The sequence below is a fragment of the Zootermopsis nevadensis genome, unplaced genomic scaffold (assembly GCF_977971745.1).
Source record: "Zootermopsis nevadensis isolate Lab colony 2312 unplaced genomic scaffold, Znev_1.0 Znev_ptg000016l, whole genome shotgun sequence".
In the NCBI taxonomy this organism is placed as follows: domain Eukaryota; kingdom Metazoa; phylum Arthropoda; class Insecta; order Blattodea; family Termopsidae; genus Zootermopsis; species Zootermopsis nevadensis.
This window is the reverse complement of record NW_028259148.1, coordinates 743,262-771,256: the sequence shown is the minus strand read 5'-3', so window position 1 is coordinate 771,256 and position 27,995 is coordinate 743,262. Positions and strand designations below refer to the sequence as shown.

The 27,995-nt window shown below is 38.3% G+C and overlaps 3 protein-coding genes across 10 annotated transcripts in view; 2 read left to right on the top strand and 1 right to left on the bottom strand.

Moving 5' to 3' along the window:
• The first annotated feature begins 34 nt into the window (after positions 1 to 34).
• Positions 35 to 14,263, top strand: LOC110828636 (ATPase family gene 2 protein homolog A). Of its 2 annotated transcripts, XM_087349325.1 has the most exons (16): positions 36 to 378; positions 568 to 763; positions 934 to 1,119; positions 1,560 to 1,835; positions 2,104 to 2,382; positions 3,178 to 3,392; positions 3,533 to 3,738; positions 4,112 to 4,430; positions 4,809 to 5,018; positions 5,701 to 5,967; positions 6,491 to 6,655; positions 7,054 to 7,219; positions 7,372 to 8,593; positions 9,069 to 9,162; positions 10,314 to 10,396; positions 12,661 to 14,263. In XM_087349325.1, exons 2-12 carry the CDS (start codon positions 574 to 576, stop codon positions 7,213 to 7,215), a joined length of 2,475 nt encoding a protein of 824 aa, XP_087205451.1. In that variant the 5' UTR covers positions 36 to 378; positions 568 to 573; the 3' UTR covers positions 7,216 to 7,219; positions 7,372 to 8,593; positions 9,069 to 9,162; positions 10,314 to 10,396; positions 12,661 to 14,263. The 2 variants fall into 2 exon arrangements, with proteins under 2 accessions (XP_087205452.1, XP_087205451.1); XM_087349326.1 differs by lacking the exons at positions 9,069 to 9,162; positions 10,314 to 10,396; positions 12,661 to 14,263 and having other exon boundaries at positions 35 to 378; positions 1,560 to 1,808; positions 7,372 to 7,715.
• On the bottom strand, positions 9,486 to 27,901 carry Cda4 (chitin deacetylase Cda4). Its single transcript, XM_022061542.2, has 10 exons — positions 27,615 to 27,901; positions 18,274 to 18,377; positions 17,698 to 17,809; positions 16,784 to 16,911; positions 16,458 to 16,663; positions 15,850 to 16,006; positions 15,583 to 15,721; positions 14,559 to 14,805; positions 11,632 to 11,823; positions 9,486 to 10,979 (listed from the first exon to the last, which is right to left on the bottom strand). Exons 1-10 carry the CDS (start codon positions 27,670 to 27,672, stop codon positions 10,877 to 10,879), a joined length of 1,446 nt encoding a protein of 481 aa, XP_021917234.1. The 5' UTR covers positions 27,673 to 27,901; the 3' UTR covers positions 9,486 to 10,876.
• MRP (Multidrug-Resistance like Protein 1) overlaps positions 10,314 to 27,995 on the top strand; it is a 66,289-nt gene continuing 48,607 nt past the window's right edge. For all 7 annotated transcript variants that reach the window (XM_087349323.1, XM_087349322.1, XM_087349320.1 and 4 more), the window contains exon 1: positions 10,314 to 10,396. The gene's annotated coding sequence lies outside the window, so the exon portion shown is untranslated. The remainder of the gene's footprint in view (positions 10,397 to 27,995) is intronic.

Here is a 27,995-nt window from a genome sequence, read left to right as displayed (position 1 = left end):
TGACAAACATACGGCTTCACTCTAATTTGTGGTAGTTGTGCATACTGCTGTTGTTTTCTGTGGACGCAGCAGAGACGACTAAATGATGTCTATTGATATCGTGTAATCTTTTGGAGGTTACTTATTGCCCATAAACACTTGGCTGTATTATATTTTTTAAGAAGGTTATGAAGCGAGAAGGGCTGAGGAAACGACGATATGGGAAGGAGATAAATGTATGAAAATGACTGAAGAAAGGGGCAAAGATTAAAGTGTCAAATAAATTACTTTCCATTGAATTTCATGGGGTTCTTATACAGTAATACAAATTGTGTGCCTGTGATATGAAATGAAAATTTTCCATATACCTGGACACCCAAGTGATTACTGTAGTAGCAGGTACTGTGCTTTAAATGTTATATGTGACAACAATTAGTAACAGATTTTATACCAGTGTCTAACTTTGTGTTTTTATGATTGGTCACTTGAATTTTGTTATTCTATGTGTATGGATTATAGAATTGTATATATTCTCTTTTTTGAAGTTAGATTTTACTTCACCTACTAAAGTTCATTGTGATTCAACAGGAGTGCATGATGCCACCAAAAGGTAGAAAGTCCATATCCCCATGGAACTTGTGTGAAAACTGTAAAGTGATAGTGTCACAGAAGGACTTGACAACACATGCGGAGGACTCTTGTCCACCATCGTTTGAGTCATGGACTCATGGCTTCATTAAACAAAAAGTTTTGTATGGCATACTGGAAGAAGTAAAACCCCAAGGTAATGTTATTTTAAATAAGACTTCTTGAGTTTTCTTAGTATAATACTTGCATTTTATATTTACATTTTCACTTGTTCCAATTTATGTTTGTTTATGAAATCATAGGAAATAAGAAGCTATGTGTAAAGAATTACAATCTATTCTTTGGTATTGTACGTCATTCCTGCAGATGGGCTGAAGAATGTGCCAAAGTCAGAATGTGACAATCTGGTGTTGTTAGCACAGTCCGCTTTGCAGCTGTGTGACGTTAGTATTGGTGATCCTGTTATAGTCAGTGTTCAGGGTGTCTCCACTGTGAAGACAGCATGGCCAACGCTAGAAAAGAGTCTTGTTTCTGTTCTCATGACCAAATCAGGTAAGTTCTTTTCAGTAGCAAATGTTGGCAAATGCTGGGGTTGACCTAGTGGTCATATCGACCGAGACTGAAATAAAATACGCTGCCTTTGCATTGTCAGTATGTGACTGTTTAGGATAAATTAGAGGTGGTGCATGACAGATTAGAAAGTTGATGTAGTCAACAATATACTGGTACGCTGCTATTAACAAATTTATGGCTAAAAACTCAATGTTTTTATTTCATGAAACATTAACTGTATTGTCAGAAAAACAACTTGCACAACTGTCTGATACAATTTACAATAAATGTTCTATAAAAAATTCAGCCAAACTCGTAAGGTAGTTTGTGGATGGACATTAATGAGTTTTTTCATGACATTTTTAATGCACTTAAAAATTATATTTTGTTATATGTTTTCTAGTTTACTGTAAAATAATGATCAAAATACTAAATTCCAGCAATGGATTTGAACTGGGGTAGGAGTTGTGATGGTCATGTGATAGTGAAGAAGTTGACCGAGCACCCTCTTCCAGCTGAGTTAATATCTGTTGAGATGACAGGAGGGCAGAGCATCCCTCACGCAGACCTGTCTGGCCTCCTTCAGGGAAAACACAGAAACAGAATCTTGAAAATAGGAGACAGACTGTGTCTGCAACATTATGGCCAAAATCTCTATTTCACCGTGAAACAAATCTGCCCATTTCAAGGTGCGACTGATTTGAAAGACAAACTGGGTAAGATAATAAACAGTCACTCTTGGAGGTGACAGCAATTTAATAGTTTTAATTGAGAACTTAAAAGCAAAATGTCCATTTGACATTGTGCTCTTAGCCTTAATCTTTGTGATTATGATTCAGAATATAAGTAACATAATTGGTGGGTTCTTTTGGATTATGATACTCTTGAGTGTCATGGCATCATAACTCAGAAGACGACAGAGTAAATATTTAGACTTTGTTTAGCAGAGTATTCTGTATTCTATACAGCTAGTCTCTATTTTAGGAATGTCACATCTTGGCAAGAATTCACCAGAAGCTGTCCATGAACTTAATGTGGAATTGAATAATCTAAAATTGTCACAGGACGATGACTGTGGAGATGACGAGAATTTGTATAGAATAGTGGAAGGAACAAAATGGACTGTTGGTTCTGCAGTCAAGAAGGAAAGTTCACAGGATAAACCCAGTTGCAGTTTGGCTTCAGTTGGCGGATTACAGGATGTAATTGAGGAAATTCATGAAATTATCCAACTTGCGTTGAGGAGTTCACCTCTGGTTCAAGGTATGTATTACTTTGGAACTAAGATCTTTCATATGACAAAGTCCAAAATTTTAGTTCCCCTTAATGCCATCTCCGGGGCTTCCCCGGTTTCTCCGTGGCATCCCAACAATTACTCCATTCACACACAGAAGAAGGCAATGGCAAACCACTTCTGGATCATCTGCCAAGAACGTATATGAACAGGTCCCAGTCCGAGAAAAGGATGGAAGGATCCTGTTCATATGGACCTGTCGTCAGACAGAACACTAAATAAAATATAAATAATGCCATTATATGGCAGATACACTGAAATATGACGTATTTCTGGCGAGTTCATGTTGTCTCCTGAAGTACAATGAACAATAATTCTTGAATTAGTTTTATGTAATAGATGTGTGATTACAACTGCAGTCTAATATAAACATCTGTTTTGTTGACAAAATTTTTTATATCAAATGTGTAAATTATATTAGTGTCTGTGATACTGTGAACGAAATTGGGTTGAAAAAATGTAGTGTGCTACAGACGGGCTAGTTTGCGATAATATCTGTATTGTACTAATATTGTATGGCATGTATGTATTGTCAAACCCATTACATCAGTGTTTATAAGCTGATTTGAGTAATAACTTGTAATGTTTGTTAACTATACTGAATTTTATTAGACTTTGTAAGTGATTTAGGGATTGGAAGAACTTTTCAACTTTATCTCTTGACAACGCCTGAAAGTTTTAGTATGGGTCTGCTGGCAGAATAAGTTACACTGAAAATGTCCTATTTTTCCAAACGTTACTAAAAGTTCAGTGTCATCTGTTAGGTTTGCCAGTGATTCGAGGTATCTTGCTGTATGGAGTCCCTGGTACAGGAAAGACGATGTTGGCCGAGGCTGTGGCCGCAGAGAGTAACGTTGCCATTGTAAATATTAGTGGTGCAGAAATATACAGCAAATACCTGGGTGAGACAGAGGGCAGACTGCGGCAGCTCTTCAGAACTGCGGAGCAGCAGGCACCCAGCATTGTTTTGTTGGATGAGGTATGGGTGGAAACTGTAAGAATATTATAGTAGAAAATCACATATTTGAAACTTTGTTTCAGTGGTTATTTTCTGCAGCTTGACGTATAAAGTACCTGCGTAGGTAATAGTAGAATGCATTTTGGAACTTGCTCTTCCAGGTTGATGCGTTATGCCCTAGACGAGGCAGCGATGGCAGTGGAGGCTCTGAGCAGGACAAGCGAGTGGTTACAACATTGCTGACTCTGTTAGATGGGTTGCATCATTCCGTATTTAAGGCTGAAGGGAAGAAGAAGAAGGCAGTTCTAGTAATTGCGACAACCAGCAAGCCAGATACTATAGACTCAGCCCTAAGGCGACCTGGCAGGTATATTTAGCTGATGTTAACCATAATGATGAAACATCAGTAAAAGAAGTAATCATATTTGGTTCTGTGTTGTTAATCATACACGGTCTGGGGCTTCCTCACTGGAAATGGTTAACTCACTTATTGTATTTATCTGTGAAAACAGACTAGTTTGAGCAAATTTGTTTCACGATTTGCAGTTATTTAAAGATTGTATTATGAGATGAAATATTTAACAAAAATTTAAATTATCTTTATTAAATTGGGTTTTTTTCTCAGTAAATTTCTTTGTGTTTGTTACATACAGTTGTTTCTTGCACTTGTAATTATTTGAAAAATTTAATTCCTCAGAGTAAGGGTTGAAATGTTATCGCAAGTAACGGTCTGTTTTCAGATTTGACCGAGAAATTGAGATCTGTGTCCCGAGCCCTAGTGCTCGTCTTGATATTCTCCACAAACTTTTGTCCAGAACACCACATAAAGTAACAGAAGATGAGCTAAAGGATGTAGCTCATTCAGCTCATGGGTTTGTAGGAGCTGACTTAGCATCACTTTGCTCTCGTGCAGCTGTACGTGCTATCAAGAGGACTAGTGCAGGTGGAGATGGTTTGTGTGGCAGTGACTCCGTTATTGTCGAAGTGGAGGATTTTATCTGGGCTATGACTCAGGTCAAACCGAGTGCCATGAGAGAAGTCCTCATAGAGGTGCCTAATGTAAGTGTAATTGCTAGCAGAAATGTCTTTGGTTACGGCCTTTGAATCTTCCTGCTTTATTTTTGCCTGGCAGTGATGAATGAATTTTCTTCTGAGGTGGATGCTCTTAAACAGTGGAAAAATGGTCCATTATTTATTATGTCGTCTGTTTGTGAATGTTGGTATATGTTTATTATCCAACATACAATCTTAAGCAAGCGCTTTTCAAATGACTTCTGCTGTAATGTTGCAGAGGTGTTAAACATTTTACAGGAGTCTGTTGTATTTCTTTTGAAGTACAGCCAGTCGTGTCTCTTTTGTTGTTGTTGGAAAGTCAGCAGTTTTATTCAACTATTTGTTATCTGATACAACATGTCAGCTCGGACCATATTCTTATAGGTACGATGGAGTGACGTTGGTGGCCAACATGAACTGAAGCTTAAGTTGCGTCAGGCCGTGGAGTGGCCGTTGAAACACCCCGAGGTTTTCACTCGACTTGGAATCTCTCCTCCACGAGGTGTTCTTATGTTTGGGCCCCCAGGTTGTTCAAAAACAATGATTGCGAAGGCACTTGCCACTGAGAGTAAACTCAACTTCTTGTCCATAAAGGTAATTGTTACGTACAATTTCAGATTCTAATATTTTAGTGATGTTTTTCTATGGTGATAATTAAATATTAAGGTGCATCGTACTCTAAGTACTCTGCAAATCAAATTAGCTTTTGTTTAATTTAGCAACAAGAATAATATAAAAACAATTTATTGCGCACTGCTCTGTAAATATGGCGATACTCAAACTCATCAGTAAATTTCAGTGTTGATTAACATTTAAACGATAAGCTGGTACGTTGTAATCCTGAGGCCATTTTTCAGTTGCTTATAGAATCTAGCATTTATGTACTTTAAGGGCATATGCTGCTGTATTAGTTGAATAATTTGTTTATTAGATTATGCAGTAAATAGTTACCTGATTTTGAATTTTATATTTGGGAAAGGTGCATTAGAAAGTAGTCAGTGCTGTTGGACTGTCCAGTTATTTACTTGAAGGAATAGAAGAAAATCGTGATGGTGGGTCTTCTGGTTGGTTCTCATACCAGATTCTGCAGGGGGTTGTGACAGTCTGAAGGCAAGTTCACTGCCAACTGGTGCAGGTCGCAGGTCAGAGAGTGACTCTAACCATTATCTGTGCCGCTATACACCTTCCTGTTTGGTCTCTCTGTCTTGCATCCCGAGTGCTGGACCCGGTATGTTGGAAGAATGTCAGCCGTCATGTTGAAACGTTTGAACCTCAGGGCCCAGAGCTGTTCAGCAAGTGGGTTGGTGAGTCAGAGAGGGCGGTACGTGAGGTCTTCCGTAAAGCCAGACAAGTGGCGCCAGCTATTGTTTTTTTTGATGAATTGGATGCTCTGGGAGGAGAGCGAAGTGGATCATCAGGATCTGGGGCTAGCAGTGTTCAAGAGAGGGTTCTGGCTCAGCTACTTACGGAGCTGGATGGAGTGGAGCCCCTGGGAAATGTGACAGTGGTCGGTGCTACTAACAGGCCAGATCGAATTGATAAAGTAAGTAAGGGCTGTGTAATGTTAAGAAAATTGATAAATTAAAGCTTTAATGTGCGTAATGGTTTATCTATATAACGTAATGCACTGATTATTTGTTGTATATGTAAACATTTAATATGTTAGGCTTCATCTTTTATTCTATATAAATTGACGCTAAATATCTATGTTTTTTGGCATACATTGCTCAGCTGTTTATTTTCCCAGGTTTGTATAAGTGGCGTAATAGTTTTCTTAGCGTCCTTCACCTTGTACTAAGGAAAAGTACTTAATGACTGCACAGTGCTATAAGATTTTGTTATATGCAGTATTCAGTTTTAATAAACTGAGACATTTCATCGGGACAGGACAGTACGTGAGTATTAAGAATTCAGATTCTGATTTGGAAAGTTGTTTTTAACAGAAGTAGATACGGGTATCTGCAAATTGAACATTGAATCCTCTTTGGACCTAATTTATGTTATCCTAACAATTTTCTTTGTGTGAACTGAATCGACTATAATTCCAGATTGTTCTTCGATTACAGGCACTGCTGCGGCCAGGCAGGTTGGACCGTGTCGTGTATGTACCGTTGCCAGATGCCAGTACTCGGCAGGAAATCTTAGAAATGCAACTGCGTAAGATGCCAGTAGCTTCTGATGTGAATATTGATGAATTGGTTGGCAGGACTGAGGGTTACTCTGGAGCAGAGGTTGGTTTCACTGTTACTCTTCATTATCAAGAATAGTTTATTGTGTCTATTGACATTGTTAACTGTAAACTATTGGTTGGTTATTTTACAGTGATGTGCTGACTTCTGTGGTTGTTTATTGTCAAATTAAATGTGGTAACATGTTTGCGAGTGATTGATAGACGGTGATGTTGAAGTTGTCGTGGTGTATCTTAAAGGCTTAGAACTAGGCTGTCGTTCCTAATTGTCATTTAGATATGTTACCACTTTGCCGACATGCTTGATTTCTTTGAAGACGTTTGTTGTTGACTCCTGGTTTATGGATGTTGTTTAATTCAAAAAGTTACTGCCTGCTTGGACCAGGCACATTGGCGGTATGTAATCTTCATAATTCTGTAAACGAGAGTTATTCATTGCAGGTCGTAGCTGTTTGTCATGAGGCAGCACTCGCTGCATTAGAAGAAGATTTGAATGCAACTGATGTTACATGCAGCCATTTTATGTCAGCCCTACAGTTGGTCACACCTCGTACACCATCTTCTTTGCTTCAGTTGTATGAGATGTACCTCAAACAGAGCTGAGTTTGTGAGTAGGGATGGTTAAGTTATTTTAAGTAAAAAATTGTTTAGAATGTTCCTCTGACTTTGTGCTTTGAGGAACTTGTATATTGTGAATCTCTTAAGACTAGAGAGGAAGCTGTCTGTGCCATGTTTGAGAAAATTCATCATTATTTTCAGTGTCTGCATTGGATATTACGTTTTGTGAGATGCCACTTCATGAACAAGTGGACAGTCAGAGAATGGTCTCGCATTATTGAACTTCCCGTCATTGCAACTCAAGGAAAATGCTGCCGAGATGGAATAACAGCGTGCTATCTTAGGCCAGTCTTATATATCAGAATGGAAATGTGGGCCCTGTTCAGAACTTGGGGTACATTGGTGCATATGCACTGTGTTGATAAAGTTCTGATATGTAAGATTTCAGGTTCTCAAGGCAGCGAGTATTTTTCATAGTGGCTACAGAGAAATTGTATCTTTTAATTTAATCTCAATGCATCTATTAATAAAAACATTGAAAGTAATTATTTTATAAAAATTACCACAATGTTTAAGACAAATGGTTGTTTGTTAAGTGTTATTTAACCATGTATTATGTGTCAATAAAATGCAGCCCTTACAACCTCCTATCCAGTGGGTATCAGGGTCCCCTTCTTCAGGGTAAAATAGGCAGGGACTATTCGCCTTCAACTAGTACCAAAGTTGTTTGTCACATGTAAAATCTCTGTGATGCTGAAGTGACAATTTACTTATATTGGGTCAGTAATGTCTTAGAGGAGGACTTTGTTGTTGTTGGATACTGTGACTAATGAAATTATTTCCATACTGATGGCCCTTCAGTTAAGGTCATGCTTGTTGCTGGGCCACTGTTCATGCCAGCATCTGTGAACACGAGCAGAATTTGTGTTTATTCTTGAGAGTCTGAGTGAATCGAAGTGTGAAGGATTTGGAACACAATACTGAACAGGCTGTTGCTGTTGTTGATTAGGTGTGGTGGGGATATTTAGCAACTGCTGTATAGCTGTTGTGACGTTTTCCTATAACAAAAATGTCTTGTTACGTTGTCATGAAAGGTTACAAATACCGTTGTTAGGATTTTCATTTAAAAGGAACATTGTAGGAAATGGGAAAGAATGAGTTGATACATGCAAATGTAAGGAAAGTCGTGCTTCAAATCGATTCCAGGGAATTTTAAGTTCGGGGATTTTATTTTTGTAATTCCCGGCATCTACGAACGCTCGTACTCTGTTTTATCATCTGTGCTACTAAAATGTTTGAAATTTATGTGGCATGAAGTAAATGGCGGTCTTGCGAAAGTGGTAATTTATTTAGATTTCAGTGTGACGTCGGGTCTGATGAACCGTTGGAGCTAAGAATATGAAATTTGGTATAGAAGTAAATTGTAAATATACCTACAAACATTGAAATATTATTTAAGACAGTAATTAGAAACATTGCGATATTGTGACACTTTGAGGTTAAGCATGGCAAATTTTACGTAGCAAGAATCGTTGCCTTCTTCCGGAAAGAAATAATCTGCTCATAACCTATTTACAGTTGAAAGTAAAATAACTACCAATTCGATTGTAATTCGGACTGTTGTCGGTTTACATGCTCAACATGTCCATACATACATTGTGTTGCGGGATAAACTTCCATTCCATAAATAAAACATTCACAATCCAAGATTTATAGTACTGGTAATTTGTAGTATGCGGAACTGCTTACATACAATTTTGACATTCAGAATTAAAATCACCATGCCTGATATTGTTATTCATAAAATGAGTATTATTATTAATTATATTCTTTAACTTTCACTAATGTTATATAACTTTGCACAGTTCATTAGATTGGATGTATTTGTTTCACTTCAGAACACATGAGATTTTGAAGTAGCCAGAGGAAGATTAAAGGATGAAATAACTGTATGGCAGCGGGCAGAGCTCTTGAAAGCTTTGATGAAAATGAGTGAGTTCTTGTAATACTGTTAATTCAACTTCTGGTTTGTGTTATTTTGAAACTTAAAATTTTGGAATTAATCATGTTCAAGGTTGATGATGGGCTTCTTTGAATTCAGAATAACTCTTCCTATGTAGGATATCCCTGTGATCAGATGGTTTAGATTAAAAATTGAAGTTATCTATTTGGTTCCATTCACAGATATACCTGACATTAATTATTTTCTTTGGATTTATTCCATGTTAAAAATTTAAAGATTACTGCAATTTATATTATTATGTACACAGTCATAAAAATATAATTGTGTTGTGTGAAAGGAATAGGCAAATGAGAAGTGTTTCATTTACAATCTTTATTGCAACAAAAACATAAATGTTGAGCATTTTACAAATCATTTTCACACTTGTTGCACTCAGACTTGTACATTCACACACAAATGAAAGCTGAAACATTGGCTGACATCCTGAAAGTGTGAACAGCGTAAATTGGTTCTCCTGTTTGTACATAATTACTGAAGTCTTGTAGATTGGTCACAGTGATTTTTTTTTATTTGTCAGAAGAGTTAGAAAATATTCCTTGTTAGCAAAAGTAAATTATATGCAGTCACAGTTAACAACAATAACATTATCTTAATTTTTAAAAGTGGTATGGCAAGAAGATTTTGAGAGTTTTTTCAGTCTCTGATATTAGACATATGTAAATATATATATATACCACTTCGGCATTTAATCAACATTTTATGTAATTATTGTATGATACATTGTAAGAGTAAACATGCAGAGCCTTTTCACCATATGTGCATGGGCACTTGAAATAGTGACTGCACTGTGCTGACCTGTAGCAGCCCAAACTCTGAAAATATTTGTTCGCAGTTTGCAGAAATCCTGAATATACTGTAATTTTTCTTTTTTATGATAGAAAATTTTAGGTATATACACTTTAATCTCTCTGTGCTGGTGTCTTATAAGTCTATAAATAATCATTTATAATGTGTATGTGTTTTTCATCTCGATAATTATGTCTATTTGTAAATATTAGAAGCGTTGGTTGTATGAAAATGCATTTTTTGTGAATGTACATGCATCACTTACAGGTTTAATTTTGATGTATACTTGTTAGCTGAGTGAATTTTCCAAATCTGTTCTCTTGTGAATTTTCAGATCTCGTTGTAACTTAAGACAATGGGCAGAAGATTAAAGTGTTCCAGTTGGAAATCAACAGCTTCTTATCATCAACAGCAGAAGTAAGTGAATTTTATTTTGATGATCTCTTGTTTTTATGCTAGAGGCAGACACGGAATATGAACTTCAAAAAAATCGGGCAAACGTAAACGAGGATATTTCTTTTGCGTTGATTGATTTTTGGTTTGGTCGTTTACTGATTCGTTGATTACTGTGGAATGGAATATGATTTGTGAATAAAAGTCAGAATTACGTGTGTTATTTTGTTTTCAGTAAGGTCTGTTGTAATTTGCGCAACTTGCATTCTCAACATATTAAAGGAAACAAACAGTACAAGAAAAGGTTATCAAAATTTTAACTCGTACTTGTCTCCCTTCTGGCCAACTTCTGTTACTTCTGCCACAGAATTTTAGCATTTTGAAAGAAGCCGTGTCGTCCGTCATGGCCGTAACCTTTAAACTGCTGTTATCCGGACTGAGTGAAGGGCCTGTATGGATACATACCCCCTGTGTAGCGTAGGCATTGTGCGAGAGTAATGTTACTTAGTTTTCGGGATTGTAGACGTCAGTTCCGTCCACCCCAGTTCCTCCAGAATCTCCCAACCATGGATAACGAACTGGACACTCGCGACATGTTACGAGGTACCTGAAACATTACAACATTGGACCCAATATAAGGACAGTCCGGGGAGTGCCTGACATTTTCAGCCTTAGTGCCTTAGTGCCTGTACAATTCTGTATGAAGGGAAATAGTGACATATATAGCTCCTTGTTGACAGCCGGCGTCACTCGTTTGTAAAAATAGAAGGTGCATTCAGTTTATTTGTTGAGGATAAATGACATGTTATGGGAATGAAACTGAAATTTGGAGATGGCTGTCTTCTTGGATGCTGTCTGGTACATACAGACTCCATCATCGGGGCAGATCACCCTTGCACAGTGCAATTTTATGTCTGCTTTGATATCTGCTACTTCTTCCCAGTACTTCCATTGTTTATCTCACATTCAGTGTTGTTGTTGTTTTCCATTTCTTAATTTGTGTTTCTTGTTTCCCTCTCGTCACACTTGCTACTTTATATATTCAATTATTATTGAGCTTGAATGAGATAATTCCAACTAATCAGTCTCTTTAATAAAATCTTATCGGCCCAGCAGCCGCGTCAGTTGTGCCGATGTTTTGAGGGCCGTCTCCGCCCTCATTTTCAAGGCTAGTCAGTCTCTGTTTAAGATTATAGCTAATTTTAATTTTTATTTTTTGAAGTACGATGTTAGTGGAGCTGTAGAATATTAACACTTACCTGGTGGATGAAACATTCGCTTCTGGGGGCCTGAATGATAGGGCGCAGCTGTTGGGCAGGTTGCAGGCTGGAGGTGGGATATTTTGTCTCTTGGCACAGTTCCACGCGTCGAAAGTGTTGAGATTCTTTGCTGACCGCGGATCTGTCATCCACACGAGTGCTTGGGTGATGGTGACGATCCAGACGTCTGGTCTGGAACATTGAAGTATGGGATTCTAGTGCTGCAAGATCTTCAGACTGTCCCTTTAGTGATTTTAAGAATCTTGTACCCCACTTTTAGTTTGAAAGATGAACCTTCGTGCTCCGTGTCTCACGTGCCTTCATGGTATGGATGCTTGAGTACAAAATTAACTTTTTAATCTGTTACTAGAAAATGTGTTATTTTCATTTAATATTTATAATAATAAACTGTATCCTGAGAATTAAAATTGCTTATTTGTTATGAACTGTTTACAAGAAATAACCTTTTCTCTTATAAGAATTTTGTATAACATTGCTTCTTTGATTAAAGAATAGGAGAACACTTAAACCTCCTAAAACATGAAAAAAGTGAACTGTAAGGAACAGTCCTTCAAGAAAGAATATTTTGAACTAAACAGCATTTTACGTTTCAATAATTTGTTATAGATTTTTTTTGTGGCAAGCTTATAGATTGACTCTGTGGATGTTTAATGATTCCTTATCGTCTACGTACGTAATGTAGTGTAAAATTGCAAGATGTTTGTGAGTTAGAATGTGGACGGAAGTGGTCATGGTATATTTTAAAGTACTCTCACAATATTTGCCAGAATCGACCGAGGAATCGCACAGAAACCTTAATCACGATAGCTGGCTGGGATATGAACCTGGAACCTATCAAATTTGAAACAGGAGTTCTCACTACTCCCCTTTGACGGTCAATAACAGAATGAGAGGTGCAAGTACTTATTGTTTTCTTTTGCTGAATGCAACAGCAGTCACTCATTATTAATACACATGATTCTTCCCAGATATAAGCCATTCACCTACGTACTCATTTCTTCTATTTAGGCTTGTTATGGGAACTCCTACGAAGAGGCCTAGGACTGTGCTAACTCTGAAAGCAAAGCTTGACATTATTCAGAGACTGGAGAGAGGACAGACTGCCGCATCCCTCGGGCGTTTATATAATGTAAATGAGTCGAGCATTCGAACTATAAAGAAGAGCGCAGGAAAAATTAGAAGTGCCATAGCTAAATCGTGCTCACTAACAGCAAGAAAGTCATTAAGGGTGAGAAATCCTTTGTTGGAAAGGATGGAAGTGAAGTTGGCAAACTGGTTGACAGATCAGAAAGAGAAGAAAATGGTCGTCAACCCCACTGTCATTCGTGCGAAGGCGCTGAAACTGTACAAACACTTACAGCAAGAAAAGGGGGGCCCTTCAGCTCCTGAGCCCTTCTTGGCAAGCAAAGGTTGGTTTGAAAATTTTAAGAAGCGGCAAAACCAGCGTAACAGTAAGCTGAAGGTCGAAGATGTTGGATCCGTTGGGACCCCAGACTCCCCTGTCGAGTTGAAGACCGAATGCTTGCTGCAGATAGAGCGAGAGGAGGAAAAGGAACGACAAGTTGTTACGCCACAAAACGAGCTTACGACAAAGGGGCTGGCTCATTTCTTCACCCTAGCTGACCAATTGGCCCAGGAAGCGATGGATATGGATCCAAATCTAGAACGTAGTTTACAATTTGGGAGGAATTTGTCATCAGCCGTGGCAGTATATAAAGATATGTACAGAGAGAAGCAGCACACTGTAACTTGATATTTGAAGTTTCCCGTGTCTTCCGCTCTGACTCCATCAAACGTACCAACCACGCACCTTGATTTCCGCTTAGCACATAATTCCTCGATGCCTTTCGACACTGATAGTTGTCTGCAGAATTTTGTTTCTCAGTCGCCACATATTAGCGCTAGTGACACGGATTCTAGTCCCGATGTTCACTCACCGCCATCTTCTCGCAGAAATTGAATTTCCCCTCAACTTATGTGTAATCTATTTTTCCCCGATCAATTATAGGTTTCTGTATATTTCCTAGAAATAATAATATTCGACTTCTTTCAGTCGATGGGTATGAAAACCTAGGGAACAGTAGAAGAGTGATTGAATGGGTATGAACATCAGCCATTTTGCCTTTATCGTATATAATTGAATTTTAATTTGTTTAGCCCGTTATCAAGAAAAATTCGCTGCTCTGCGGAAGGAATTGATTTTCGTTTGATGTGTTAGTAATTTAAATGAACTAAAATTTAATGTGGAAGGTGTGCGAGAATGTTGGGAGAAAATTTGCAGTCTCATTTTCTGAGAAGATCCTGTAATGTGCAGTGCGATACTTTGTGCAGAATAAATGTCTGTTCTTGTGCGATATAAATATGAGACTGGAGAGGTTCAGACTGCAAGAGCGTGTTGAAAAATAATGCCTGGTTTTTTTTTAAAATTTATTTTACTGAAATAGTGATTTTTTATTTTTAAAAAAAACTTTGTACTTTTACAAGTTAGGTATCAACATAATCACCTCCGCAGTCCACACACGTCCGTCAGTGTTCGGTCACGAGTCCCTCCGTATAGAACTGTATCTTGACTTTGTTTTTTGGTCTGATAATAATAAAAGTTGGAAATGTTTATGTGACTAATTCTTGAAGAATTGATGATGCAAATCAGCAAGGTAATAGATACAACTGGATTATCAAACTATGGAAGTAATTTGGTTGAAACCCAAGTGTACATTTCCGTTTCTAGACGACGAACTTATTTCAGGCACAGAGTAAACACAGTTTAATGTTGACGCGAATTAATGAAATTAAAAATCAGTTCTGTATGATCGATTTGGAGAAACAGGCCCTTCTTCATAAATTATATAATTTTTTAATAAGCCTTTACCGTCAACCCTGAATATTTTGGATGTGTTAGTACTTACAGTGTTTTGGTCCAGTCAAGGAATTTGTGCAGGCCTCGTTCCAACTCCTTGATCTGGAACCAGTTTGTGTGGAAAGGCATCATATAAGGAGCTCTGTTCTGTAGGTAGTAGCGATTGAAGTCTTCTTGAAGCCATTCAAACACTTCGTCTGGATCGTGGCTGTGAAGGACGCACTGGTCTAGGTATGGGCAATGCCCCCCTTCATAGGTTTCCACATAGTGAGCGTTAAGCGGTACTTCCCATATGCCTGAAGAAAACCTCTGTATGTTACTTGCGTGTATTTTTAATGTATCAGAATACAAATTTTGCGTGTCGAGTTGCGGTGATTTATTAGTTATCAACATCTTACAAAAATATTTTGAGTTATCATCATGTTATTTTTATATTTGCTCAATTTTATCAGTCTAATCACAATAAAATATTATTATTAAATGTTGAAATATTAAAATATTACAATTAACATTTAAATATTTAAAATATATTAAAATGATGCTCTTTCTATCGAAATGTTCGATTTATATTAGAGCATCAGTAAATTGAATATTTCGATAGAGAGCATCATTTTAATATATTTTAAATATTTAAATGTTAATTGTAATAATATTTTAACATTTAATAATAATATTTTATTGTGATTAGACTGATAAAATTGAGCAAATATATATTCAACACAATATGACGCAACATTATCATCTCATGTTATTTTTAATTTTTGTAAAATTTGTTTAACTTAATGGAAGATGCTTATTTTTCCAAGATTTGTCAGTGCTCGGAATTTGAGTACACTGCGTTGAATTGTTCTGATTTGAATATTAAAAAAAACGTGTTAGCTCGTGACAAAGTATTATAGATAGGTACTCTCTGGATGAGGTCTGCGATAGTACGATATCCACACCAGGTTTTGACACGAAGACGTAAATAGATGTTCCTAATAGTCTGGAAACATTTTGTAATTAATTCAAGACGTATGCAGGTCAAAGTTCATATACAGAGCCATTTGTGACAAAATTATTTAATCATGTACCTTGAAAGGTGCGAGAGGGACACGTGCCAGACCGACACTCGTGCGGTATCTTGTAGTCCAGTGTGTAGGGCCAGATCGGGACCTTGAGAGGCGGAATTCCGACCGAACTGTCGTAGATGTAACCAAAGTCTTCGAGCACCTGTTGATTAAACGCTGTCATCAGATAGCGCCCTCATGAGATTATGTGTTATTGATATTTCAGTGCGACATTTTTATGTTTGTCTAAACGGTTTTCTTTTAAATTTTGTGAGCGTTGTGTTCACAAACCTCATATTGTGTGTTGCGTCCGGGTTTAAGGTATGGCGCTCTCATACCGACTACGTCACTTTTCGAGATGTTGGCGAAATGTCTGAGAATCTCTCGCATCCCAATCATCTCTCCGACCCATTCTTCGTATCCCTTATCTTGTAAACCCTGCTGCAATCTTGAACAGGAAAACAAGCGTTTGTTATACCAAGTGCTCCGTGTTTAGTCACGAAATCAGAAATCTGACTTCAGCACTCGCTACATTAAAAACTGCTTGAATTGACTCACATTAAATTAAAGATTATTGATTTTCAAAGTATCATTTTGTTACTCAAATAATAATTTATAATTTTATACGTAAGGAAGAGAAATTATACAAAATGTAGATGGTGATGAAAGTTAAACTTTTTTATTTTAATAAATTTATTTTATAAAGTCAAAGCTTGTGGGATTTAAGGTGTGCAGAATAAATTCCAGTTGTCTTTGATACAGGAAACTTCCTAAATACAAATTATTGTTTCCCTCTTATTTGTATTTCAGACGTTTTTGTTAAGTCACTACGACAGGTTGAACAAGATGGTTGCATTCCTGAAAGTTTCTTGAGATGAGGAAAGAGCTTTTGCACTTACGAGATAGTTTCGGTTCCAATCTCGTGGCCGTCGTGAGCTAACCGCTCGATCATGTGGTAGTTGCTGTATTCATGAGCTACAAAGAATGTGCCTCGTATTGGGCAACCGTTGGGATTTTTCCGGTCGCTTGTAAAAACTCGTTGGTAATGATCAAAGTTGTTGAGATTTATAGCGCCGTCAAATGTCATCAGTATTATCTGAGGAGTCTGGAATGAAATGCATTTCACAGTAATGTATATTTGTACAGAGTTGTGGAATATGATATCTGATGAAATGTCGGCTTATCTTAACTGTAACTGAGGTAAGAAACATGCTTTGCTACCTACATCTTCTGGGTCGAGGTTACCCGGAATGCGTGTTCCGTCTCGGGAACAGAAACAGTAGGGCAGTTCACAGCTGCTCGTGTCACATTTCTTCGCCAGGTCGACTGGAGGCTCTGTGATAGGGGCGGGAGCTTTAACATAACAAGTTTGGTTAATTTCCAATATATTTTGACGTTCATTTTAAAAATTAAAAGACGATTAAAATGAGTGTAACTGTAAAAGCAAGTATTTATCCAAATAAAGGCTCGCCTACATTGAATATACAAAGGTAAATTACAATTAAATTAATTTTTAAGTTGTGTGTGATTTATTAAAAATCACATACTTATATAATAGTTTCGGTACGATAATCATTCACCATTTTGAAAGAAATCGAGCAGGAAGGAGACTTTCTATCTATCAGCTCATATAAAATTGAAAAACGTGCTAGAAAATATCATAGTCATTGCCCTTTTGTCATATTCGTTTAAACTTCTGTTTGTTAAGTAGGATTTTAGGTTTTCAAGGCGGTTAATCGAACGTTTCAGAGGTCCTTGCTGCCTCGATCATCAGGGCGACGAATTATCGTCCTGATGATGATCTCTCTGTTGTTCTTTTCACATGGCAGGTTAATTCATCGAATAATTGGGCGATATAAAAATACGTATCACCCGTGATTTTACGCTTTAGTAGTAAAATGTTTAAGTGTAATTTTCTAGATTTCTTATATTTATGACGTCAGCTTAATTTTTGTAAGAATTGCAGAATTGGTCAGATGACTTATGACAGTGTATAAGTGTTTTGTCGTACACTATTAAAAAAGTGTTGAATTGCTCGTTGCATAGTAGCACCATCTGGACATCGTAAGAGTCCTAGCTTTCAGAACAGAATTTCTCTGGCGTGGATGCGTAATGTAATTTAAAATATGTCGCACTTACTTGTGGAGATGGGGCCACACCTTGCCTCATTTTTGAAAGTACACAACTTGTTGATATCGTCAAAATAAAGCCCTGATGGACATCTGTTGAGATATGGAAATCCATCCACGCACTGCAATGCAAACAAGAAGGAGGTAGGAATGAGGGCAGCTGACTCGAATGTTAAACGGGAATACTTGAAACTTGTTTATAGTGCCGATAGCAAATACGGTTAGCGACAGTGATCATGTGTGAGACATACTAGCAGTTGAAAAGACTATTTATAATAGTCTTTTCTCCTCTGCTCAGAACAATCCCCGAACAGGTTTAATTTTAACTATCACGACGTGGGACATTTGAAATGGTCATATACAGCAGATGATCGCTCTAGAAAAAATTGTTTTTTAATTATGAAATGCGTTAATTTTATAAGTGGAAAGAGATGACGCTGATATTTTGTTAATTACTGGAACCATCCTCTGCTCTCCCTTAACACTTTGAGAATCGAAGATCACGAAAACAGATTTAATTAATTGTAAATTAATTAAAGGTGTGGTCAGTTTGAAGCATCGATTTTGTCAGGAGTGTTAACTTTACCTGATAAAATCTCCTACACGTTGCAGGATCAGCAAAATTTCCATTTCCAGCGCCTTCTGGACAAATAAATTCCTTTTCGTCTGGTTTCTTCTGTTGGCTTCCAACTGAAATACAAATACGTAACTTTTTAATGTGCAGGAAGAATAAGAAACGTAGAAACGCAGTGATTAACTGTTTGTTACAATCTTTTAACATCTTACTTTGTTCTGGATTTATGGTTCCTTCTGCCTCCATCATCAGGGCAGTGAAGGCAAAAACCAACTTCTATTTTTTTGTTTTGAAAGGCGGTGGATAGCCTGTTTTTTGTGCTCAGGTCTTGCGTGTTTATTTCTTAATTTTTCATGGATGGGAAATATATTAAATGATATGCTCTCTCCTTATTGCATTAGTCACATTTGTAAGGTAAATATGTGTTTCGTATCTTATGTTACAGCTGTACCCACTTTTTCGCACAAGCTTTGTTACTTTAATTCTGTTTTATTGACTTTCTGTTAATAACCAGAATTACATTTTGCTTTTGAAGTGTAGGAACTCGTTACAGTGACCACGCCCTGTATTCGTATATTAAGTAAATAATTCTGATTTTGAAACCGTGAAGTGCTGAACTTGTCGCGAAAAAAATTTCTCTGACAAAATGGAATTTAATTATACGTAGCTGGTTTTACAAGTCTTTAACATGTCCTAGAAAAGAGAGTTCATTCTTCCATCAGGCAGTTTACAAACCTAGCTCTCTAGGTCAGGGGCACAACCATTAAGCGTGGACAGAAAGCAAGACGTCAGACAACATTTTGACTGATCGACCATGTCGAACAAAGATTACAGGCTTTTAGACAGAATGTTCTAATATGTGGACTGATACAGAGAAATCTGCCCTTTAGAGGAAAGTTAGATCCTGAGGGTCTCAATTAAAATCCGAGGAACTCCGTGGTTTTAGATGCGTAACAATTTTGAAAATTATAACTCCCTTTCTGTCACTCAGTAATGTAGCAAAGAAGTGACGTGGTTTTATTCTCTGATAGACAGCGACTGGTCTGTGTAATTTAAAAACGTTTAGTGCATTTCATGTTCATTTTTATTATTTTATTACGAAGAAATTAAAAGCTGATTAGATTTAGAAATTCTTGCTACCATTAGTTCAGAATATTTCCATAACCTAACCTAACCTAACCTTACTTAACCTAACCTAACCTAACCTTACCTAACCTCTTCTACCTAAAAATCTAAAATGTTAAAGATACAAAGCTATAATTTGTACCAGGAGTTTCGTGTTGGCGTAAAACTTTTATTGTTTGTTTTTTTACCCTGTGAGAAGACGGGGCAACTGGGGATGGGGTGCTAAGGAGAATATTTGGACCCGAGGGTACAAATAGCACACAATGAAGTGCTCCAAATTTTGCGATCTTCGCCAAATGTTACCGCGGCTGTCAAACTGTAGCGGGCGAGATTAGAATTTCATTCAAAATGTATTCAGAAAACACTTAAGATACACACGTAGAGAGTCAGAGAACCATTTTTTCGCCGATCTTATAGCAAAAGTGAGTAGTTTCTTTCAAGGGAAGGAAAAAATTTTACACATCTGCAATTCCCACAACATTCACGTAATACTTACTACCCTTAACCCTTTGAAGCCGAAGATCGTCTTCATAATATTTACGAATCCAGACCGTACCGCGAAGAAAACACTTCACTTAACCATTAGAAGTCGAATCAGGCGGTACCACATAAGATTTAACAAAAGAACATCCCGGTCGAAGCCTTAATGCTACCTAACCTTGTCCAAAGTAAATCAGTGAAGTGTTAAGTATTTCAGTTCCAACAATTTCTGATTTTAAAGGTTCCAAAACAGATTTTTGATATTTTAAGTAGGACAGAAATTCCTGACGCTACGTAATCAATCTTTTTTTTTTTTTGGTGAGCTGGTGATACGAGATAATTGAATGCGCGTATTTTGTTATAAGCCTGCTGGTAACGTAACTTCCTGTGTAGAAGCTCGTAGTCTGCCTATAATCCATACGGTGTCACGATGCTTCAATAGTTGCTCTGGAACACCCAAGTGAATGTAGGTGAAAGTTTATTGACTTGTGTCGAACGTGTTTTGTTTGAGAGCAACTGTTACGGTGTTGTGATATCATAATGAGGCTACATGGATGATGTGCCTCGCATTTAATATTCATTGGTGCATTTGGGATTTGTGGTGGGGCAAGTTCCCTCATTTAAGTTCCTGTTTCTTCGTTATCGTGTTGTCAATCACTGGTCGGCATCTCTACCTTCGTTATTAAGTAACTTATAAACACATTACACGAAGTTTACTGAAATTAATTCATGTCAGGTTTTTGGCTAAGAGAAAAGGATAAATTAGAAGCCAAGACTGACTTAAGTAGCTAAAAAAATGGCATATAGATTGAATGATTCTGGGATATTGTACCGTATAAACATTTGCCTACGAGAAGTAATATATTTAATTTGTTTATGAATTATTTAATAATATTCTGTTAATGGCCATGCAGTTATTTAGAGTAACTGTGAACGTAGTCACAGACATTTGACTTGGGATGGTCGTCAAGCTGAGGTCCATCTGCGGGGTATGAACCTTGACCTACCATGTTGAAGTTGTTTCAGACTGATAGGACTCTTACACGAGTCATTAGGTCCGGGGTGCCACGCCCTGGGTTAGTACCACACTCGTTACGATGTACGTGTGTGACGTGACGTGGCAAATTACCAAGAAAGTCCCGGTAAAACCTGTTTGATACGATTGGGTAAGCTCTGTCTGTCAGTGGCCACTTTACTTGAATTCGTATTAGCAGTTCATCAGCCAAGAAGATCATAGAACTCGATCGGATAATTTCTCTGTACGTTTGCTTCCATTGTTTGAGAGAAACGACTGAATTTCTCATTATTAGTAGGCTAATGACTTGTAGGCTCGTAATGGAGCGTCGTCGGATCAGAATGCAGCACATGAATTGGTAACGCACGTGTCTGGGGGGGAAGAACTGGGTTCTCCTGACCTGAAATGAGGTGTCTGCTGCCAAAAAGCTAGTTCCGCACCTTCTATGTTGTCTGACTAATAACGGCGCTACCCAAAGGGAAATCCAAATCCCATCTCTTCCATTCTGTTGTAATTTGTTTGTCGTGGGTTCTTAACATCCACATCCTCGTCCAAAGAGCCCTGGTTACATTTCGTAGGATTCGTAGTTTCAGAATGTATTACGAATTCCACGTTGTCAGAGTCTAATTGTCAAATCTAAACAATAATGGAACAATGGTGATTTAAATACAGTTCCATTGTTCTTAAATCTGTTCCATTGTTCTTAAATCTGTTCCATTGTTCTTAAATCTGTTCCATTGTTCTTAAATCTGTTCCATTGTTCTTAAATCTGTTCCATTGTTCTTAAATATGTTCCATTGTTCCTAAATCTGTTCCATTGTTCTTAAATCTGTTCCATTGTTCTTAAATCTGTTTCATTGTTCTTAAATCTGTTCCATTGTTCTTAAATCTGTTCCATTGTTCTTAAATCTGTTCCATTGTTCTTAAATCTGTTCCATTGTTCTTAAATATGTTCCATTGTTCCTAAATCTGTTCCATTGTTCTTAAATCTGTTCCATTGTTCTTAAATCTGTTCCATTATTCTTAAATATGTTCCATTGTTTAATATTCTGAAACACTGTTTTCGGAATCTGACGCTGTTACCGTTTTCGTGTGAAAATGTCTACACTGTTTCAACGTAAGAAGCTGAGACCAATCTCTGATCAAGGGATTTTGTGAACACGGTAATGAACCTTTTTAAGCTCCGCGGAAGGAAATTCGCTGAGCCCAAGACACAACATTCTCGCTGTAAGTGGGATGTACGGGTTGATGACCCCTGTCTGATTTGCTGGGAAGTTTCTGCTACAGCAAATGGGAGGTAAATTTTTTCTTTTTCCTTTTTTTGTTACCGCGGCGTCTTTAAGTTTGTTGTTGGTAACTTTCTCGGCAAACATCTCGCCAGTTCCGTTTTCTCTGTTTTCCAATCCAACGGCACACGAACAACACTGATGGTTCAGTGGCGGATCGCAAAACTTTTCGTTTTGTTTTGTAACCAATGAACAGTGGGGCCAAGAAAAAGGTCGAAGGTCCTTTTCAGAAGTTCTTGCTGCCTCCATCAGGGCAGAGGCAACAAGTACCTCTGAAACGTCGATAAACTTCCCCCAGGTTACAACAACCCCAAAGACTGTCATCTTCAGTCCAGTAGGACTGACTGAAGAGTCTGTCGTCCCTAAAATAATTGGAAATTGCAACAATAAAACATTTGTGAACACTTTTCTGCGCAGTCGCGCGTTGTCATGTTTCTGCAGTGTTGATGGCAGAAACTTTGTGAGCGGAAGTCTCGTGTCACAGTGGATAAAGGTAAATGCAGCCCCTGTGCATAGGCACCACGCCATTAAGCTCTAACGAGATTGAAAGTGTGTACTCATCAGAGTACACTTAGATTTGCGGGCCATGACATCAGAAAGCTGACCAAGGGAACAACGGAGCAGTAATTATATCAGACTCGACAGTTGCATCCAAGGTCATTGTAACAGTGAAATGGAAGGCACGGACAACCCGTAAGACGTTCTTCGGAAAACTCAGAAGGGCGTTTGAAGGACGTGACTTCTGCATCGCGTCTGGTGGCTCACAGGCTCGTCTAAATTATAGTTAAGAATTCAGTCCGTACCGCGAAGAAAACACTACACTTCACCATTGCAATGATCAACTGGTTAACGCTGTTTAAGGAAATAATCGCTGTTTATAATGAGACACGCAGTGTGTACATAATATATAAATATTCAGTCCGTACCGCGAAGAAAACACACCACTTCACCATTGCAATGATCAACTGGTTAACGCTGTTTAAGGAAGTAATCGCAGTTTATACAGAGACGCGTACGAAACACACAAATAAAAAATGCAGAGTTATTGTTTGTAAAAAAAATATGTGGTGCACATAATTACCACTGGGCTGTAAAGAGGAATTTGTCTCAGTTTTTCACCTGTTAGAAATCCGCACCACAAAAAAGTCAGGATTGCCATTGTCAGGGGCCGAGATTTGAACCCAGAACGCAGGAGTTCCCGTACCACAGACAAGAGGTAATGCCCGGCATAATTGTGGCTTCCTAATGGAGACAGCACCTTGCTTCTAGTGGCCACCTGACTCTGGAATTTTTGTTGAACTGCGTCGTGAATTGACTGCTCCTGGCGTGTGTAGGATCGTCTCAGGGCAGAGAGAGTAGACAGAATTTTAAAACGCTTTTGGTGTCAAGGACCCACTGACTCAAGTCAATTCTAATTACGCTCCATCCATCTTAAAGCAGTCGCGTCTATCACGTGACATGAATGAACACTCCCCTTCGTCAACGAGGTTAAATCCGCAACAGATTCTCCCCCAAACACGCGTTTCCGTTGCCCCTGTTGGCAGGAAGTTTCCTCAGGACGAAATTTGAGGACGGTCGTGAAATAAGTTTTACATCGGTATGTGTGTCGTTGCTCCACTAAAACGCGTCTGTGCTTCGGAGGTAGCCTACATCAGGGGTCGCTAAAGTTTTATCGGCGACTGCAGACGAGGACACAGTATTGAACTACGGAAGAAATACTTGTTGAACAGGTTTGTACCTTGCGTTCTCATACCGAGACATTACCGAGAACATTTGTTTTTTGCTGACTGGATCACAGAACAAAAAATAAAACAGCTTGTCGAAGGAACAAGTTCCAATTGTTGAAACGCAAACCTTCGAATTCGTGTGACATCTGAGCATTTAAAAGTTGCACCGCGTTCTTTTGTATCAGTGACTGATGATTATCTTTATCTAGGATGATAACATGTCCCGTGGATGTCCGTGTCATCATCGATTCGTGATTCTGTGCGCTAAGTGACATTGAACAAATTGGCTTCTGTCTGAAGCCGATAAATGTGAATTTAAGTAGCTCTCGGATTAATCCAGAAGAAAACGTTTCGGCCTCAACACAACACAATTCAGCCCGTACCGCGAAGAAAACACAACACTTCACGATTACGAAGATCGACTGGTTAACGCTGTTTAAGGAAATAATCGGTTTTTTCTCAGAATCACGCAACCTATAAATACACTCTGTGGGTGAAATGTGGCGGTATTGATTATTAAAATAGGTGGTATACATAATTACCATTGTTCTCGGATGGAGACAGCGGGTCTCCGGAACGTTCGTTTTAAACAACATTGATTTCCCGATTTATTCGTCGTCAGAACATTTTTTTTTTCATAATTCTCTGTTATCAGACACGATACTGACGCAGAACCAATTAATAAACCCTCATAACTTATTTATATATAAGATCCGTTTTAATATTATAGTCTTGGTTTCTCAAATTGCTGCCCACACAGATTATTCTGCACATTTGTTTAATTTTCGGGTTACATTCGTAGTCCATTGTACTCATTTATCTCTAAACCAATAAGTTTTTAACTGTGCATTGTTGTCAGTTCTGCAATGGATCACGTAGTTTTCTAGGCGTTTTGTTTTAAAATGTTTGTGATTTATGTTTCTTCGAGAGTGCAGTGTTGAATCTTGAGAAGCGGATATGCTGGATTGTTTGTTGGCTCGTTGCGAAACATCTTCGCTGTTGGCAAGGTTACAGCAGGCTTACCACACTTCGTGAAACGACATTCTCGTGTCTCACCTCGAAATGTGCAGTGAATGCAACTGGCAAGTCCTCTAGAAGAACCATTGCAGACTTGCTGTGTGGCCCAGGTTAACATTAATGATAACCAGCGATTTATATGTGTAAAGATTCGAATCCGCCACTGATGCTAGTTGCTTTTAGTAAGAGAGAAAGTGTCCGTTTGTCTCCTTGTCTCGTATTTAAATATCTTTCTTCGTTTGCTTCTCACCTGCGTGATCATTATACCATGTCTAGGGGTGTACAAAAGCAGACCAGATTTGGAACGAGGTCCCGAGGTATGAGGAAAGGATTATCTCTGTAACCGAAAAAAAAAACTAACAGAGCGGATTGGCTGACACATGCAGAAAGGGCGAAGGACAAACATATTACCTGAACGGAAGACGGGATGTAGGTAGACCCAGAAAACGACGGATTGAAACCGGAACGCTGTGCGAAGTTAAATTACGCGATTTATGAACGAACAAACGAAGTATGCCCGAAGGATGACTTGAAACTCATTTCGGGTAAAATGCCGCGTTATTAAATTCAAATAGACCACGACCGCTTCATTCGCCAAAATTGTATTAATCGTATTTCCATTCGCCATGCGTAAACTTGGTGGTTGGTACAACTTCGAGGACGAATATTTTACATATTGTGGGGGTAGGGGGAGTGGAGGTATAGCTCCACTGATTCTTAACCTCAGAACTAATAAAAGGTGAGTGGCCAGCGTCTGTGGAAAACAAAAATATTGTCTGTGCGAGAGTCGAACCCTGGTCATCCAGCCCGTAACACGCTCTGACTGATGATTTGCTCTGTCAGTTGTATGGATGTTAATGTCGCGTGAACTGAGACTTTTTTTCTGACTTTGATTAAATCTCTTAAAATTCGTAGGACAGTCTATAAACATTTCAGGTCACTAAGCAAACCACGTCATTGTGTTTTGTGTGATTCCCACTGCAAACGGCTGTTATAGCTTTAACCAGTCGATCTTCGTAACGGTGAAGTGTTTTCTTTCGCGTACGGGCTGAATTCTTAAATACTATTCGGAAGAACGTCCCCTTTAAGCGGTTAAGAATTTGGCTAATTCTCATCTAAATGGCAAGTTTCTTTTATTATTCTGACTGTGTAGCCTGAGCATGAGTAGTAGTTGATTCGGAGTCGTTTAAATATCCATTGCAAATTAACAGGTACGAAATTTGTGTGACGTTGCAGAAGGCCTCTTATCCAGTTGCTCACGATGTCCTTTTGTGATTAAACCGATTCACTTTCACGAGACACGCCCCGCCTTTGTCAAGGTCGTCTTTTAATTTCATCCAGTTCTGTAAACTTGTTTAAGCGACAACAATGAAGTACGTGTCTTCAAAATGCCCAGTAGCTGTGGGCATTACAAAACAGGCTGAATGCGAAGCGACATTCTTAGCCTGGGCTTTTCGTAAAAACAAACTGTACTGAAATTACACGCTCATTGTAGCAACGTCATAAATAAACATATCATAAAATCTTACCTAAAAGGCTGTCCAAGGAGCTTGGGGGACACAGTTGAAGATATGAGGATAATATTAAAACGCGTATCTAAGAAATATGACATGAGAATGTGAACTGGATTCATCTGTTCCAGGACAGAAGGCGAATTCACAAAGTACCACGGATAATACGCGCTTTGATATGTAGGTCAGTTTGTTTTCTCGATAACTTAATAGCGCCACTGAATGCTGGTCTTTTGCAGCTGCTAAAGATCTTTGATGCTTTATTCAGTACGACTAATTGTGTTATCATTGCCATATGCGAGAGAAAGAGAAAGGCAGTTTCTTAGATTCACTTTCCATATGGCGGGTAAGCAAGGAGTCGCCACGGTAGTTATGGAATTATATGAGAACTTTCTTCGTTGCCTTTACGCGAACAAAGTCTGAGGATTTGTCCCAAGTTGAAGACGGTCTATGAATTGTGTTCTTTTGTAGCTTCGAATGAGATGAGAAGGTTATTATGTGTTTTGAGATTCGAACCGGGTACTTCTAAATACAAGTCAGAAGACCTGCCATTGTTCTATCCTGTGCGGTGAGTCGCTAGTTTTGAAATTATTTAAAGTGTATGAAATTTCTAAAAGGCAGTTGGACAAATGAAATGATTTAAGTCTGCTGTAGGCCTGGAGGCATTCATGTACTCGTTTACAAATGTTCATACTGGATTTAAAAGCCATCTGTATCAAAAAGTTCGATTTTAATTGTTAGCCTTCTGTTAAATTCATTGTTAAGGGTTCAAATATAATTTAGAGTATAAAACTGAAGCAGTTGGAAGGGGGGGGCAGCCTGTCAAAGTATACACGGTGTCACGAAAATCAGTGTTTCCAAGACGAATTCCATTGTTGGTTACGACGTGCTGTTGGAATAGTTCGATTGTAGTACGTATTTGGCGAGTGGGTGCGTTTCGTAAACTCAAAAATAAGAATCACATTTCAGTTTAGAGCTGTTGAGCTTTTATGAAGAAAGGAGTGTTTGGAAATCATTGCCCGTGCGGGAAAGCTTGTGGTATCGTTTCTTTTTAACACGTTGCCAGCCAGCACAATGTAATAAATAATCTCTCTCGCAGAATAATGTAATTATAGTTGTAACAATGAAACTCATACTGACCGAACAAAATAACCATAAATACATTAAATGATATAAAAGACGTATCACTTACCTGTTAGGAAAACTGCCAGTAAAATCATACATCTTCCTTGCGTCCTATAAAACGTCATGATTAACCTTTTCTTTGTCAAAGGGTTGTAATTAAGAGGGGGAAGGGTGTAGAGGGGGCCCCGGTAACACCACGGGGAACTTACACGACACTGTTCACTCACAAAACTTGCCGAGGTGTTGTTAGGAGCCGCTCTGAGACGTCACTGGTCGGCTCACTTGGAAGGAAGGTTTTACCTGCGACAGCTTCCACCGAGTTTCACTTCTTGTAGGTGCAGAGAAGGGGAATGCAAGGCTACACGGGACAGACAGAAATGCTTTAGAGCAAGTTAGAAAGCAAAAAAAATAATAATCCGGCAATGATTTTCAGAACAGCCAACATTAT